Source organism: Eubalaena glacialis, chromosome 1, assembly GCF_028564815.1.
Source record: "Eubalaena glacialis isolate mEubGla1 chromosome 1, mEubGla1.1.hap2.+ XY, whole genome shotgun sequence".
In the NCBI taxonomy this organism is placed as follows: Eukaryota; Metazoa; Chordata; class Mammalia; order Artiodactyla; family Balaenidae; genus Eubalaena; species Eubalaena glacialis.
This window is the reverse complement of record NC_083716.1, coordinates 218,078,600-218,093,722: the sequence shown is the minus strand read 5'-3', so window position 1 is coordinate 218,093,722 and position 15,123 is coordinate 218,078,600. Positions and strand designations below refer to the sequence as shown.

The following is a 15,123-nucleotide window of genomic DNA, read 5'->3' as shown; positions in this document are numbered from 1 at the left end:
CCCAAGTAGGGGTCCACATTCATCATATGGTGTCTGTGGGTGGTAGGTACTGATTAGTTTTGGCCATACTGTTTTGTTTGCTTCATATAAGCTGTCTATAGTACATAGGGCAAAATTACTGTTTTTAATTGTTGAGGTTTCCTTGCTCTTAAAGGAAGAACAAAATAAATAAAAGATCTCCAAGTTAACTGAACAAAACTATAAGGGTTTGCCAAGGATGGTGTTAGGAATTCAGTAGATAACTTCATTTGCGATGATACTAAGAGAGATTATGGTCATTAAGCAAAATTCAAGCTTCCTTTCAGAGTTATTGCACCATATTTGCAAAGGAATTGCTACGGCAAGTATCTCTGTTCCATAGTCACGGAATTGAGCAGCTCCCTCTAGCTCAGAAGATGTACTCTTTCGTAAGAGAATTTTAAAGCAAGCATAACTGGCTTAGTGCAACTCAACAATGCTAAAACCAGTTCTAAAGATGGGAAAATGTGTTGTGCGCTGTGACTTAAGCTTCACTATATGTATTAAAGTTCAGGACAGTCCATTGTGAAGGGATTTGCATTGGTTGTGCTGCATTCCTGGTTTAGAACAGTTTCATAGTTTGTAATTCCTTTCTCACAGCAACCCTGTGAGAGGTCGGTATACATTGATCTGACATTTACAAAAGATGAAACTAAGTTCCAAGATAGGTTAAACAACGGGCCCATGGGCGCAATTCTAGGAAATGGCAGGGGTCGGTTTATAACCCAGTTCTGCTTGACTCCAGAGCTCTATGGCACTTAATCATTATACCACATTGGATTCCAGAAAAAATGGCACAGAGCTTATGACTTTAACTTAGGTTAATGGCATTTTCACGTAGGAAGGCTAGCTCCGTCAAACGCAGAGAGCAGACACCACACTCCTAGATGCTGTGGAGGTTTGTTCCACTCCATCAATTACCACATTCAATTGTTCTTTACCAATTGTTTTCAAACTGCATTTTCTGGGGGTAACTCTAGGTTTCATAGAGGTCCTTACAAACAAAATTTATATCTGTCAAAGAGAGTGCACTCAAAAGAATTGAGGTGGTCGATTTCACTGCATGACACCATAATTCAAAGCCAGAGAAGAATTAGTGTACGTGCTGAATTTGTGAGATAGCTTCACATTCCACGGGCTGAGAGTCTGGGTGTTACTCTTGTCCCATTTTGCTTGTTATATATGTTTATCCAAGTGAATATGAGGAAGATTTACTACTTGTAAAATACTTCACAACAGAACAGAAGAAAAAAAATAGCATTTAGACTGTTTTTAACAAACTGTTATATTGAGCCTAAAGATTGGGAAAGAGATCCAGGCTGGAGATGCCTTTGGAGTACAGTAGAATTACAGATGGTAATCAAAGTGATGCGGGGCAGGGCATGGAAAGAGAAGAATGGGTAAATAGGCTAAAGCAAGCCAATTTGTATGCCTCAGAATCCCTCCTGGGACCGGAGAGTTACACTGGGGTAGGATGAATCATTTTGGAAGGGTTGAAGGTTCTAAGGTTCTGGGGAATACTGCTTAACTGGAAGAAGAGGAGGATAGACTAGGAGTGAAATGGAGCAACAAACCTAAACTTGATGGACTCAGGAGGTCCTTGCAGGGAAACGGAAAGGGAAATAAGATACCATTTATCCCTTTTTAAAGTGGAGACGGGATATTGTTAATGCCCTAAGCTAAGGCTTTACCAGGACCCTATAGCTGGACTGTATTTCCCTGGGGAAGTTTTTTCTGGGAACAGAATTTCAGGATTTCACACATTGTTGGTGTACCTCATCCTGGGTAGGTCACCCATCTTTTACTTGCACACATAATGGACATGGGAGAAAGAATTGGCTCTTGAAATTCAGGATCCAGGCCTGCGAGGAAGAGTTGGTTCAAAAACACATATCCCATCTCCACTAAAAGCTAAGCATCAGTCACCTGAGCTGTAGCACTGCAGGGCTGGGAGGAAGCAAATGGAAGGGGAAGTGGCAGACGGAAGAGTAACCTTGCTTATTCTCTTGACCAGTGTACTATGGCCACCATGAAACAGCTGCCGAGAATTTCGTGAGTTTGGGGAGAGCTAATGGAGCAATGGTAGAAGGAAGGAAGAGGAAACTAATAGGAGAAAGAAGTCATTGCACCTGCATCATAAGTCATTTAATAGCCCTGTACGAACAGGCCAGTAACAATTGTTTGGTCCTCAAAGCATTTGACCAAAATGTGAAATTTTCATTTACTCTGATCACAGTTAAATTATGCCCTAATAAAAAAAAAGCATCTGATAAAAATATTCAATGTCATTCTGTGGTAAGTAAAGCATTCACAGTACTGATCATCTTCACATTAGTTTTGAGTACTTATGATGTAGGTGCTTTTACATTTACTGTAATCCCACAAATCTACAGGATAAATACTATTATCCCGGTTTTGCAGATAAGGAAACAAATGCTCAGAGAACTTAAGGCTTGACTTAAATCACACAATTATTCAGTGGAGGAAGTGGGATTAGAAGTAGGACTTCCCGGCTCCTGAAGTCTCCAGCTAACTCCATTATACACCATAGCATCTCTCCAAGTTCATTTAACATTTTAAGTTCTCTAGAGTTTGATTTCTCTGCAAAGGGTAAGCAATGGCTTAAAAAAATCAAGGATTAACTTCTTGGCTACCTGTGAGGTTAAATATATATATTTATATATATTTGGTTAATTTCATGTGCTATCATAGGTCAGGTAAAACACCCTGTAAGATCTTATTTAGTTTTACTCGTTCTGCGTCTACTAACCACGTGTTTATTTGGAAATGTTTTAGATGGCTGCCGTGTAGCTTAAAGACTCAGCGGGACTTGGGTGGACACCGGGTTATCAGCTAGAAGGCTATGGGAACACTCCAGGTGAAAATGATACAACTGGGCCTGTTGTGAAGACAGAAGTGGGAAGATTTGAGAGTAAGGGGGAAAAAATGCAAGGGTTTGGCAGCGGACTGGATGGGGAGGGTGAAGGGGTGCGTAGTAGGTGTATCTGTATATATGGCCATCAATGAAAAGCCGGGCGTGGCGTGGGGAGAGAAAAGAAAGTTACTTTCTTAGGAATTAAGAGTGTCAATGTTACGAGCAAAGCGTTTCCAAGCTCAGCAGTAGTCGAAACAGCACTCCTTATAGACCATGCTCAACTAAAAAGTTTCTCGGTTTGTGACTTTCCATTGATTAAATTCGGCCAAGGGTCCCTAGAATCCGCGCTCTGGGAAAGCAAGGACTTGCTCACATTCTTGCCTTTACGCCTCAGGGCAGCCTGTGGCCCCGCCCCCTTTCCCGCCGACAGCGGGGGTCCTACCGCGGCCGCGCCCCGCGCCGAGGCCGCGCCCCGCGCCGAGGCCCCGCCCCGCGCCGAGGCCCCGCCCCGCGCCGAGGCCCCGCCCCGCGCCCCGCGCGCCGAGACTTTTGGCGCGTTTTGGCCATGCCCCGCCCACCCCGCGCGCCCCGTCCCCTAGGCGTCCCGCCGGCACAGAAGCGGGAACAGCTGGGGCGGGGGGCTGGGGGTCAGGTCGCAGGCTTGCGCTGTCTGGGTGATTGCCCGAGTTCGCCCTGCCTCCCGCTCTCCCAGGAGCCTTCTCCGCGAGGGCGGGGCGATGCGGGGGAACCGGCAGCCGAGGGTCCGCTCCGGGAACGAGCCACATCCCGCGCCCGCCATGGAGCCGGCAGGTCGCGGGGCCTGGGCCCACAGCCGCGCCGCGCTCTACCGTCTGGAGAAGCTGCTGCGCTGCTCGCGTTGGTAAAGACCGACCCTCGAGGGGGCTGCCGGGAGGGCCTCGGCGGGGGCAGGAGTCTTTTCAAACCTCCGGTTTCCTCCGTTCATTCCCGTCTCCCCACCTCCCCCAGCAGTTGGGCCGCCGAGCAGAGTTAGTACCTGACCAGGGATCTGGTGTTATTTATCCCCACTCCGGGCCCCCATTCAACCCTTTCTGGGCGGCTTTCTAGCCTTTCTTGCACCAAACCCAACTAAGATGGTAGTTTTCGAACTTTAGCGGGCCTAAGAGTCTAGAGGCGTGGCTAAAGATGCGGATCCCTGTTCCCGCCTCCAGAGTTTGAATCTGTAGCGCTGGGGCATCTGCACGGTTCACCGGGCCCGTGATTCTTGTGACCAGGGTAATTCCAGAACCTTAGGCCGAGGGCTGTTAAGTTTGAAGAGGCCCACTAAATTTGAAGCAGCTGTCACTGTTTGCTGAGCTGGACCCTTTGACCTTTTCTCCGTCGCAGCCTTATTTGGGGAGGGAGGAGAGTTTGGGGGACTTTTTTGGGAGGTAGATTGAAGATGGAGGTGTGATGGACACCGCCAATTTCTCATTCAATATCACATTTCCTTGGTTTGATCAAAGACTGTATGGCTTGGGGTTCCAGCTCTTAAGAGATGCTGTTTATTATTACTTTTTGCTTCTTATTTTCCTTCATGCTGTTACACCATGGGAATCCTTTAAGTTCAAGGTTTTCATTCCATCTGAAGACATCACTTTCTTGACTGGTCCTCCTTGCTTCTTCTTTTCCTGTAGCTCCTCCTAGTACAGAAATAAAGAAGGTTTATAAAACCCAAGAAGGGCTTATCTCACTTTTCATTTCTTCCAAAAGCGTTTATTGAGCGCCTGCTGTGTGCACAGCTCGGTATTTCTGCATCAGTATCACTCTGGCAGGTTTTCTCTCTGCTCGTAGCTGTTCAACCCTGTTTCTTTTTTGGACTTTGTTTTGATTTTTTTCCCCCCCTCTGATGTCCAACTTGCAGAACTTTGTTGTACGTAAAGCGTAAGTAACATAGCAACTCTTTCTTTAAAAATGGAAAGGATGTAACTCTCAGAGTTTCGCACTTATATTTTGTTTTACAAAAACTTTAAACCTTGTGACAAAATGACATCATTACCCTCCTTAGAAAAGTGGCACTTTTGTCCATGAAGACATTCTGATGTTGTGTGTGTTTTCCCATAGCACAAGGGTCATCCATCAGAGACTAAGAAATTTAAAACTGGCTCTGCTGGTTGCTATAATAGAAGCAATTGTAGTCACACCTTCATAGGTCAACGAAAGTTAGACGTTCAGATGGCACATTTCTGTATGGGAGGCACTAGGGCGGCAGCGGGATGCCTCACGTAGACCGTAGAGTCAGACTGCTGGGGTCAGGTTCCAGCTTTGCTACTGCTGAATGGCCCTAGTCATCCAACATCTCTGTGCCTCAGTTTCCTTATCTGAGTGACGATAGTGCTCAGCTCATCCTCCTGTGAGGATTCATTAATAATAAAAAAAATATATTATTGAACACCTACCAAGTGCCAGACTACTCTAGGCATTGGAGATTCATTAGTAAGCAAAGCAGACAGAAACCCCAACCCTTATGAAGCTAACGTTCTATGGGAGGGAAGAAACTAAATGAAATTATACATGTAAAGTGGTGAATGTGGTGATTGTTATAGAATAAGTGATTAGCAGCAGGTGTTTTATGAAAATACAAAAATACAGTCTGCTTGCTGAATGGTTTGGGGGAGACAAAAGAGGAATAATTTATAGCTCGTCCTGAAATCTAATAAAGCCAGTTTCACTTTTATCCCCTACCAGTATTTTTCCAGTTTCTAACTGAAGTGAGCAGACAGTAAGAGCCAAAAGACTGAAAGTAGACATCAGTAACTAGGTCCAGACTTTTAATACAACCCGTCGTGGATGGTTAATGATACTGAACTCCAGTGATTTGTTTATTTATGAAAAAACATTTTTTTTTTTTGGTCCGCAGCTCGCCATGCGGCTTGTGGGATCTTAGTTCCCCAACCAGGGATTGAATCCGGGCCCTTGGCAGTGAATGCGAGGAGTCCTAACCACTGGCCTGCCAGGGAATTCCCTCCAGTGATTAAAAAAAAAAAATTAATATACAAACCACTGATGGATTAACTAAATCTCAGCTGTTTCTTTTAGTGCATATTTTAACATAGGGCTCTGCAAACTTTCTCTGTTAAGGGTCATATAGTATATATTTTAGGCTTTGCTGTCACAAACAGTGTCTGTTCTTGTTTTTTTTTTACAACCCTTAAAAACATAAAAAAAAAATTCTTAGCTCAAGGGCTGTACAAAAATAGGCTACTGGCTTGATTTGGTGCATAGGCAGTAGTTTGCAAAACTGTTTTAACAGGTAAAACATCTTAAGGTTAAAAATCCTTTTTGGTGTAAAATTTAATGTCCCATGGGGTTTAGTGTTTAGAAATGATTAGTGTTCCTCTCCCTGTCACTGCACGTTTGGCATTGTCTCTAGTGAGTAAAGCATAGGAAAAAACCAACCCATTCTACCCTCCTGTGCTTTGCCTAGTAGCTGCCTGACATCATTACTCCAAAGGAGCAACTCAGGATGGCCTGCTTCTTGCTTTTGCTACCCGTCGTTCAAAACAGTGTCATATTATTTGAAATTGTGTGTCAGTGTGTCTGTCCATTTTACAGAGCTTCAAAGTTTTACCCAGTGGGCTAGTGATTACCCCAGTTACCCTCACATTCAGCTTGCAGCTGTTATCCATCTCGTGCTCCCAGCTGTCACCTGTCCTGTGTAGCACATTGGATCTGTTTTCCAGCAAGCATTACTTGTGAGTGAGGGTGGATTGGCTCCATTCCAGGGCATCTTTTCTTGACCTTTAACATAAGTATGACTCCAAGGTGAAGCTGATGAAATTGTTCAAGAGGCCAGATGTGACATATGTGTTAGGTCCAAGCCTCACAACCAGACAGAAGCTATTTAAAGATTTGGGAAAATGAGACAGGAAGCATGAGAATAATGGGTTCCTAAAGGAAGCAGGAAATGGGAGCTGTAGTGAAAAAGCCCAGGTGTCGCATGACACTGTTTTGGGAATTTAAATAATTAGATACCTCTTGATCTGTTTTTTGATGGGGGCTGGGGTTTAGCATCTACCACAATTTTAATTCGGAGTTCTGGTGACTTTTATTTATTTATTATTATTTTTTTAATTTTTATTTATTTATTTATTTTTGGCTGCATTGGGTCCTCGTTGCTGCGCGTGGGCTTTCTCTAGTTGTGGTGAGCGGGGGCTACTCTTCGTTGTGGTGCACAGGCTTCTCATTGTGGTGGCCTCTCTTGTTGCAGAGCATGGACTCTAGGCACGCAGGCTCAGCAGTTGTGGCGCACGGGCTTAGTTGCTCCGCAGCATGTGGAATCTTCCTGGACCAGGGATCAAACCTGTGTCCCCTGCATTGGCAGGCGTATTCTTAACCACTGCACCACCAGGGAAGTCCTCTAGTGACTTTTAAAATTGTAGTTGATTTACAATGTTGTGTTAGCTTCCGGTGTACAGCAAAGTGATTCAGTTATACATATATGTACATTTTTTTATGTTGTTTTCCATTATGGTTTATTACAGGATATTGAATATTCTCTGTGCTATACTGTAGGACCTTGTTGTTCTAGTGATTTTTTAATCAACTTTTAGTAAAAAGTCAAAAAGCAGTCTTGTGATTTTTAAGATAGGTGATTTTATTTTTCTAAATTATCTCTTGTCGTTTTAGTAAAGGTGATTGAGATTGTTTTCTCTTATATTTTGAGGCTGCATAGCTTAGTGGTTAAGAGAATGGATTTTGGACCCTGGCTTCAAATCCTGGCTCAGTGATTTTGGGCAAATTATTTCATCTTTGTATGCTTCCTTTTCTTGACCTGCCGATGAGTTAGTAGTAGTTTCTACTTTATAAGTTTGTTAGGGGAATTAAATGAGTTAATTTGTAAGGTACTCAGAGCAGTGTGTGCTATGTTCTAAGTGCTATATGAATGCTTGTAAAATAAAGGGTAGATTTCCTGACTCCAGCGTTAGCCTTTGTCTTTCTTCATTAGTTTGGAATGTTGAGAGGCATTCTTATAGGCCATTCATCCTTTGATGGGATGATTACTCCCTTCATTGTTAGGACTGCAAACAATCCCTGAGGCCCTGTAAGTGGTGGAAGTGGTGATGCAGTGAGGCTTTCCACCCTTCAGGAGCTATCCTTAGTTATAAGGGATGAAGTGTACACACAGTTCAGGATAAATTAGGATGAAGGCCAAGGGGATGCAGAGAAGAGTACTTGGGTGGGACCAGTGGAGGAAAGATTCCTGGACTTTTGAACTGGGGCTTGGAGAGATTTTTATAGGTGAGCCGGGTAGAGGGTTATAGCAAATAAAAATATGCTAAAAAGTATGTAGAATACAGGGGGAGTGAGTCAGGTGGGCAGTGTTACAAGGTCAGATCCTAGGGTTAGAAGCTTAACATTGTTTCACATAGTTACTCCCTGAGGAGAGCAATTTGTGTAACTTTCCTGGGACTCCGGTGTCCTCATATGTAAAATGAGGAAAATGGATGAATTGATTTTTCAGGCTCTCTCCAATTCACAGATTCTGGAATTATTAGTGTCTTTTGGATGCAAAATATTGTTTAAAACTTTTTAGTGAAGTTTGACATACACATAGAAAAGGGCACAAATCATTGGTGTTCACGTATCATATGTCCCTCCAAATTATGGGATTTATTTACTTTTGTGGTATTTTGATTCTTTGATTGACACCTGCTCCTTCAGTTATACTGCGCATTTCATAAAGACAGGCTCACATTTGCAGTCACAGTGCTGGACACATAGTTTCTTAGTGTTTGTTAGATTAAGACATGAAAATTTAGGTTAAGTTAGGATCACATTGCAGGTGGAAATACCAGAGGACCTGGTTAATTCATTTGAATTGCCAAGAATCCTCCATAGGTTCCTGGTAGTAAACAGTGACTAAAGTTTCAGGGCAGATGTAGAAGGTGCAGGTCTTTCCCCCTGGGAAAGAGCTAGAACCACGACATGCACAGTCCTGTTACAGGCTACACATGCCTGGTGTTATATAGGGCTTGTGACTGCCAGGGAGACTCACCAGACACATTGAGCACCCTTTAGTACTGTCCTCCATAGCAGAGGAGATGGAATTACAAGTGAAGTTACTGTTATGCAGGTCTGGGGCCCAGAGGACAGTTTTCAGGCCGAGAGTACAAATTTGAAAGTTATCTGCGTACATGTGGCAATTGAAGGCATACTTCTGGAAGTGAGCTGGGAAGAGGGTATAAAGGTGAATGCCTATGTCTGAGCCTGGAAACTCAATATTTGAACATCGGGTGGAGGAAGTGATGCTTTAAGGACAGGAATATCAGCAATTACTTAGATACTGTTTTGCTTTGGAGGAAAGGGAATGTAGAAGACAAAATAACCAAAACTGTTTGAGCTGGGTATACATGATATTCTCTGTGGCTTATCTGTCTCCTAATAGTAGATTCTATTATAAATAGTCATTAATAGATAGAATTCTATTACCCCTTTGATTTTGAGGATATTTGACTCATTGATTTATTCAGTATTTGACACTGAACAATTAGACATGAGTTACTATTTTTCCCATGTGATTTACTTTAATATGGCATACAAAATAACTATACAAAATAAGATACTTTCATGTCATTATCCATATCCCTTACTTGTTAACAATTTTATTTATTCTCAAGAAAAATAAAGCCAATTGTTTAATTGGCTTGGGGAGCCTCTGCATTTTGGTGTTAAATGTGTTGGTCCACACCTAAAAATAGCATGGGAATTTTCTAAAACGCAAGAGCACTGTAGTAGCTATCTTGCCTAATATTAAATAGCAGTTGATATCTCATGGAAGCTTAGGGAGTCATTCAGTTAAGAAATAGGTCTGCCTCTGTATTGTAATCTCAACTGAATTTACTTTCCTTTTCTTCTTTGCAAAGAAAATTTTCTCTCAATAGGACCTTTAAAAAGAAAAAAAAAAAAAGTTTGTTTTCCCTACTTAGTTCTTCCCTAAGTTATAATCCTCTGACTGTACCGGTCTTTCCAAATCAACTACATATAAAGTAACAGAAGTATGACTGCAGATGGAAAAAAATAAAGTAGCTGAATTTTCAAGGTACAGAAGTCCTGTTACCATGCAAATGTCTTTTGTTATTCTTCTGGATTTTTTTCCCTTCTAATATATATGTATATCAAACAAAAAATAGGGTAAGGATAAAATAGAATTGTTAATATAAATGCATTTTGTATGTAGTCTTCCACTTAGTTCGTTCACTAAGGATTTATTGAAATCCTGCTGTTCGCATAGCACCATGCTAGGTAGGTAATGGTGTGTTGGGGAGCTCAGAAGAATTGAAAGTCCAAGATCTCTTGTCTGTAGGACTACAATCTATTTGGAGACTTAAAAAAAAAAGAAAAGAAAAGAAAGAATCAGGCAGATAAAATACAAAATACTTAGTTTTCAACATTGATTTCCAGAGCCCCAGCTTGATGCCATCTCTGGAACTTTAGAGCATTTTGTACTTAAGTCATATGTTAACTTGGCTTATAAAACTACCCAGCTAGATTATAAGCCCCTTAGGAAAGAGTGTAATGCAGTCAACTTTGTGTCCTTTGTATGTGTCTCCTGCAGGGTACAGATTCTGCACAAGTGATGGCATGGAAACTAAATTCCAAGAAATTCTGTGCTTCTTTGTTTAGTGTCATTTTTATTGTATCATCCTGGATGGTATTTGGAAAATGTGTTCGGCTTGAATAGTTTTGTGGGAGGAGGAAGTATATTCTAGGCTGGGGACAGTCTGAGCAGTACTAGGCTTGGAATTGGTCATAAGGTGTTTGACAAATGTTACAGACACTGACTGGCCTGATAAGAGCAGTTTTTGTTGAGGAGCAGTGAGAACAAAGGTTGCCTGGCTTTGGAGTAACCAGACTGTGAAGAACTTTTTAATATTAAGTTTTTAAAAATTGAAAGTAATACATCTATATGCCAAAGAATTAAAATAACATGGTATACGGTTATTAAATATTTTTTAAATGAATGACAAGTAAGTCTGAATCTTCTTCAAGAACCCACTCTGATCAGTTTCTTGTGTATCCTTTAAGAGGTTCTCTATGTTTGTACCTCAGATGAGAGGGTAGCAGTCATCAGGTAGATGTATCATGATTTATTTAACCATTTCCTTGGTAGAAATTTAGATTGTTTCTAGTCTTGTGCTGTAATAAACACAAGACTTATGCTGGAGTGAATATCCTTGTCCATGTGCCTTTACATTAAAACTTTTTTATTAGAATTATACGTGAACACAGTTGACAAAGTCAATAGGACAAAGATTATAATGAAAACATTCTTTTGCCTCATCCCTTATCACCCTTGAGTTCTATACTCCAGATACAACCTCTTTCATCTCTTTTAATTCTTTAATTTCCACATTACCAAATGTGTTTCTATTGCTAGTTCTAGATTATTTTTTCCATTTTAGACATTTTTTGTTAACTTCCTAACTTCCTACTCTGAAAGATGAGTTTTTTTAAATTACCAATGATCAACTTTCTACTATGGAAGATGACTGGATATAGAATTCAAAGTACAAAATAATTTTCAGTCATTACTGTGAAGGCCAAATGTTTGTTCCTTGTCACCCGTGAGATGTCTTATGCTATTCTGAATCCTTTAAAAATATATATATATATATATTTATATATATATATTTATATACACACACACACATATGTATCTGACATTTTATTATTTCTTAGTTCCTGGAAGCTTTTGGTATTTTGTTTAGATAGATATCTTTAGTGTTTTGAAATTTCAATTTTTCAAGCATCTGAGATTATCTGAAGAATAAATTCCTTGCAGTAGGATAGTTGAGTTAAAGTTTGGTACATTTAAAATTTTGATAGATACTGTCTGGTTGTAATAATTCTTTTATTCCAGAGTGTCTTCTCAGCAAAGCTCTAGACATTTTCAGAAAGTCTCGCTTTGACAAAGATCCATGCCACCCTCTGTGCAGTGTATCTATTCTTTGAGCTCTTCCATTAAAATTCTTTTGAACTTGGCACTACCGTCTCCCACCTTTGGCTATAACACTTCTCTCTCTGCTCCTTCCCCCAACACATGCGTGCACATACTTTTCATTCACTCTCCCAGTGTCTTTTCTCATCTATTAACAGCAATAAAAAGTATTTTCTAGGTCACTAATTAGAATAATTATTACAGTTGATCAATTATTTGTAGTACTAGATTCATTGCTACTTGCACTGTAGCATCTTGTTGCTAGGATGAAGGGTAAGAACTGTAGATCAAGGGGTACAGAGTCATCTTAGGATGGAAATTTAAGTTTAGAAATAGAATCAAGGCACTGAGTCAGGTATTGGCAGAGAAAGCCAGAAGGCTGTGGACTGCATCCTGGGGGTAAACCTACATGGAGAGATGGGAAAAGAAGCAGCTAAGGACGAGCTGCAATCGGCACATAAATGTGCTATAAGGAAATTAAAACTCAGTGGAAGGGAAGGTTTCAGGAAAGGGTGAGGTCGATGTTATTTCACAGAGGGTCAGGGAGAAAGAGGACCACAAGATGCTTTGGTGAGCAGTTTGAGCAGAGTGGTGGGAATTAAAGCTAGGAAGGAAAGGAGATGGAGTTAGCTGGTACAGAGCACCTACAGAGAACTTACAAGAACTTACATCCGCAAGAAAGGGAGGAGCTGGGGCAGACGGTAGAGTGAGGGGCAGGGTATAAAGCAGGGGTCCCCAAGCCCCGGTCCGCGGCCTGTTAGGAACCAGGCCACACAGCAGGAGCAAATCTTCATCTGCCTCGCTCCCCATCGCTTGCATTACCACCTGTACCATCGCCCCCATCACTGGCATTACTGCCTGATTCTGTCCTGCCGTGCCCACCCCGCCCCCCGTCCATGGAAAAATTGTCTTCCATGAAACCAGTCCCTGGTGCCAAAAAGGTTGGGGACTGCTGGTCTAAAGGGTTTTTTGTTTGTTTGTTTTAGTTTGCAGGAGAGATTACCTTTGCATGTTTAGATGCAGATGGAAGATGAAAGGTGACTGTAATGATGAGAATAGACTCTTAGAAAGCAGAGAAGGTAAGGGATCTAAGGACAATAGAGCAGCACATTTTACGAAGGAAGAATGACTGAAGGAGTTCTTTTCCTCTGAGCCTGGAGGGAGGGGTAAGATTATGGGTGGAGAGGTAGGAATGAGTCTGGTGGTGAAAAGCTCACACTGCTTGGCTTCAGTAACGTTAATGGGATTTAGGGCCTGGGGATTGTTTTGTATAGCCGTCTATTCATTTGTTTGTTTACCCGCAGAACATCTACTACATCACTTTGGTAGAGATACAAAGGTGAGGAAACTACCAAATGAGTTTATAGAGACAAGTTTGTATATCTTCCTGTCTTTTTGTAATGGTTATTCAGAGCCCGAGAGCAGGCACGGGAGTGGACTGGGGAGCCTGTCTAGCATTTTATCAATAGATTGGCATCCTTGAATGTCTAAGAGGTTAGTAGAATTAGGGTGGTGGTGAAGATGGCCCAGAACAAGTTAGCTCTGTGGCCTGGGCTGGTAGGGAATCCAAGGAGCTAATACTGAATGGAAGTCTTTCCATGTGGAAAGCAAACTGAATATGGAGGTTTGGTCAGGGTGATGGGATAAAAGAGAAGGGGGATATTATGATAGGAGGAAGTGAGATCACACCACTTTTGGGATCTTAGAGGCAGAGCTCGTAATGAAGTAGAATTCAGCACACTTGATTCGAGATCAGAGGTTAGGTTTGGTAGGTCAAGTAATGAACAAAAATTATAGGGCCAGCATGAGCATTGTAGTAAGGATCCTCTGAACTGCCAGAGTCACAGAAGTGGCTGGCACATCGCAAGTCATATTTTTATCACCATGTTCTATGTAGTGTGATAGAAAAATCAGATATTCTGAGTTTTTAAAAAGTGATGGGTTTTATAATGTCAGTGAGCCCCATTTTCGATAACTTGAGTATAACATTGTGGGTGTGCTCTGTTTTTAGCACTCTTTCTGAAAGCTGAATTTCACTTTAATGTTCATATCTATTAAAATGTGCAGTGTGATACTTTTGATCTTTCAAGAAGTGTGGAAAACTATTTTTATTGATACATGGTATGTGTACAGAGGTAATTGGATAATAATGGTGTAAATACCTACAGGTCCTAGCGTTAGTATAATAAACCAAGCACAAAAAATGTTCATTCTTTAAAAGCTTTACTTCTCCTGTTTGCTCGTGCCTTATTACGCCCTCTGAATATAATGACTTGATATGTGTTTATTAGTTAAGTAGCATTACCTTCTTAGGATTATCAAACTTAGCAGGTGTTTTTTGATGGAAACGTTGGGAATACTTAATTGTCTGCAGACAGCCAACCTGATGATTCCCATTTGCAGTTGCTTTAAAGAAAACAAACAACTTCCTGTAAAATGAAAGAATGGCTGCATTTTTGATAAGACATCTGTAAAAAATTGGTGGGTACTTGACAACAACCGGAAACCAAATTTTTTTTTTTTTAATGGGAAACCATAAATTCTTATGGTCAAAGTGACCAGATGTCCTATTTTTCTGTGGCAGTCCTGCTGTTCTATCTAGTTATCACTCCCCTTCACTCTCAGAAGTGTTCTCATTTGGACAATACACTACATAGTCATTCTACTTGTGGGTCTCATTTTGAGATTTATGGTCTACACTTTGAATCATTAGTTGAAAGAAGCAGCCAGTGGTTGGTTTTGCCTGTAAGAGGTTCAGAGATATTGAACAACGTTGCTTCTTTCTATGATTTCACAGTATATGCATTATAAAAAGTGTTACAATTTGAACTGAGTTTGGTAGTTGCTATTTGAATTCAGCAGGTGTGTGATGATACAATATTTAATCAGGGAGTAACAACCTTTCAAATGAATACATCCTTAATATCTTCTGTTTTGAGAAAGAAATATGGTAGTGTTGGGCCTTGGACTTGTGAAATGTTGAGTAAAAAATGTTTATCTAACAACGACCTAAGTCTTGATTATTTTTCTTTCTTCAAACAGCACTAATATTCTGAGGGAGCCTGTGTGTTTAGGAGGATGTGAGCACATCTTCTGTAGGTAAGTAATTATGGTTTATGATAGATACACACACATACACACAAATTTAGTGTAACTATGTTTTTTACTAGGTAATAGTCATGTAATCATGTTGATACTAGTATTACCTTATGTTGTGTAACTCTCATAGATTGCAAAGTGACTTACTGTACATTATCTCATTTTGGTCCTT

General features: G+C 41.0%; 1 protein-coding gene across 1 annotated transcript in view; it reads left to right on the top strand.

The window, feature by feature from the left end:
- Positions 1-3,555: 3,555 nt before the first annotated feature.
- The window catches only part of BARD1 (BRCA1 associated RING domain 1), a 72,705-nt gene continuing 61,137 nt past the window's right edge, over positions 3,556-15,123 (top strand). The window contains exons 1-2 of the mRNA XM_061204747.1: positions 3,556-3,773; positions 14,895-14,951. Of these exons, the coding sequence (XP_061060730.1) occupies positions 3,631-3,773; positions 14,895-14,951 (200 nt within the window). The 5' untranslated portion in view covers positions 3,556-3,630. The remainder of the gene's footprint in view (positions 3,774-14,894; positions 14,952-15,123) is intronic.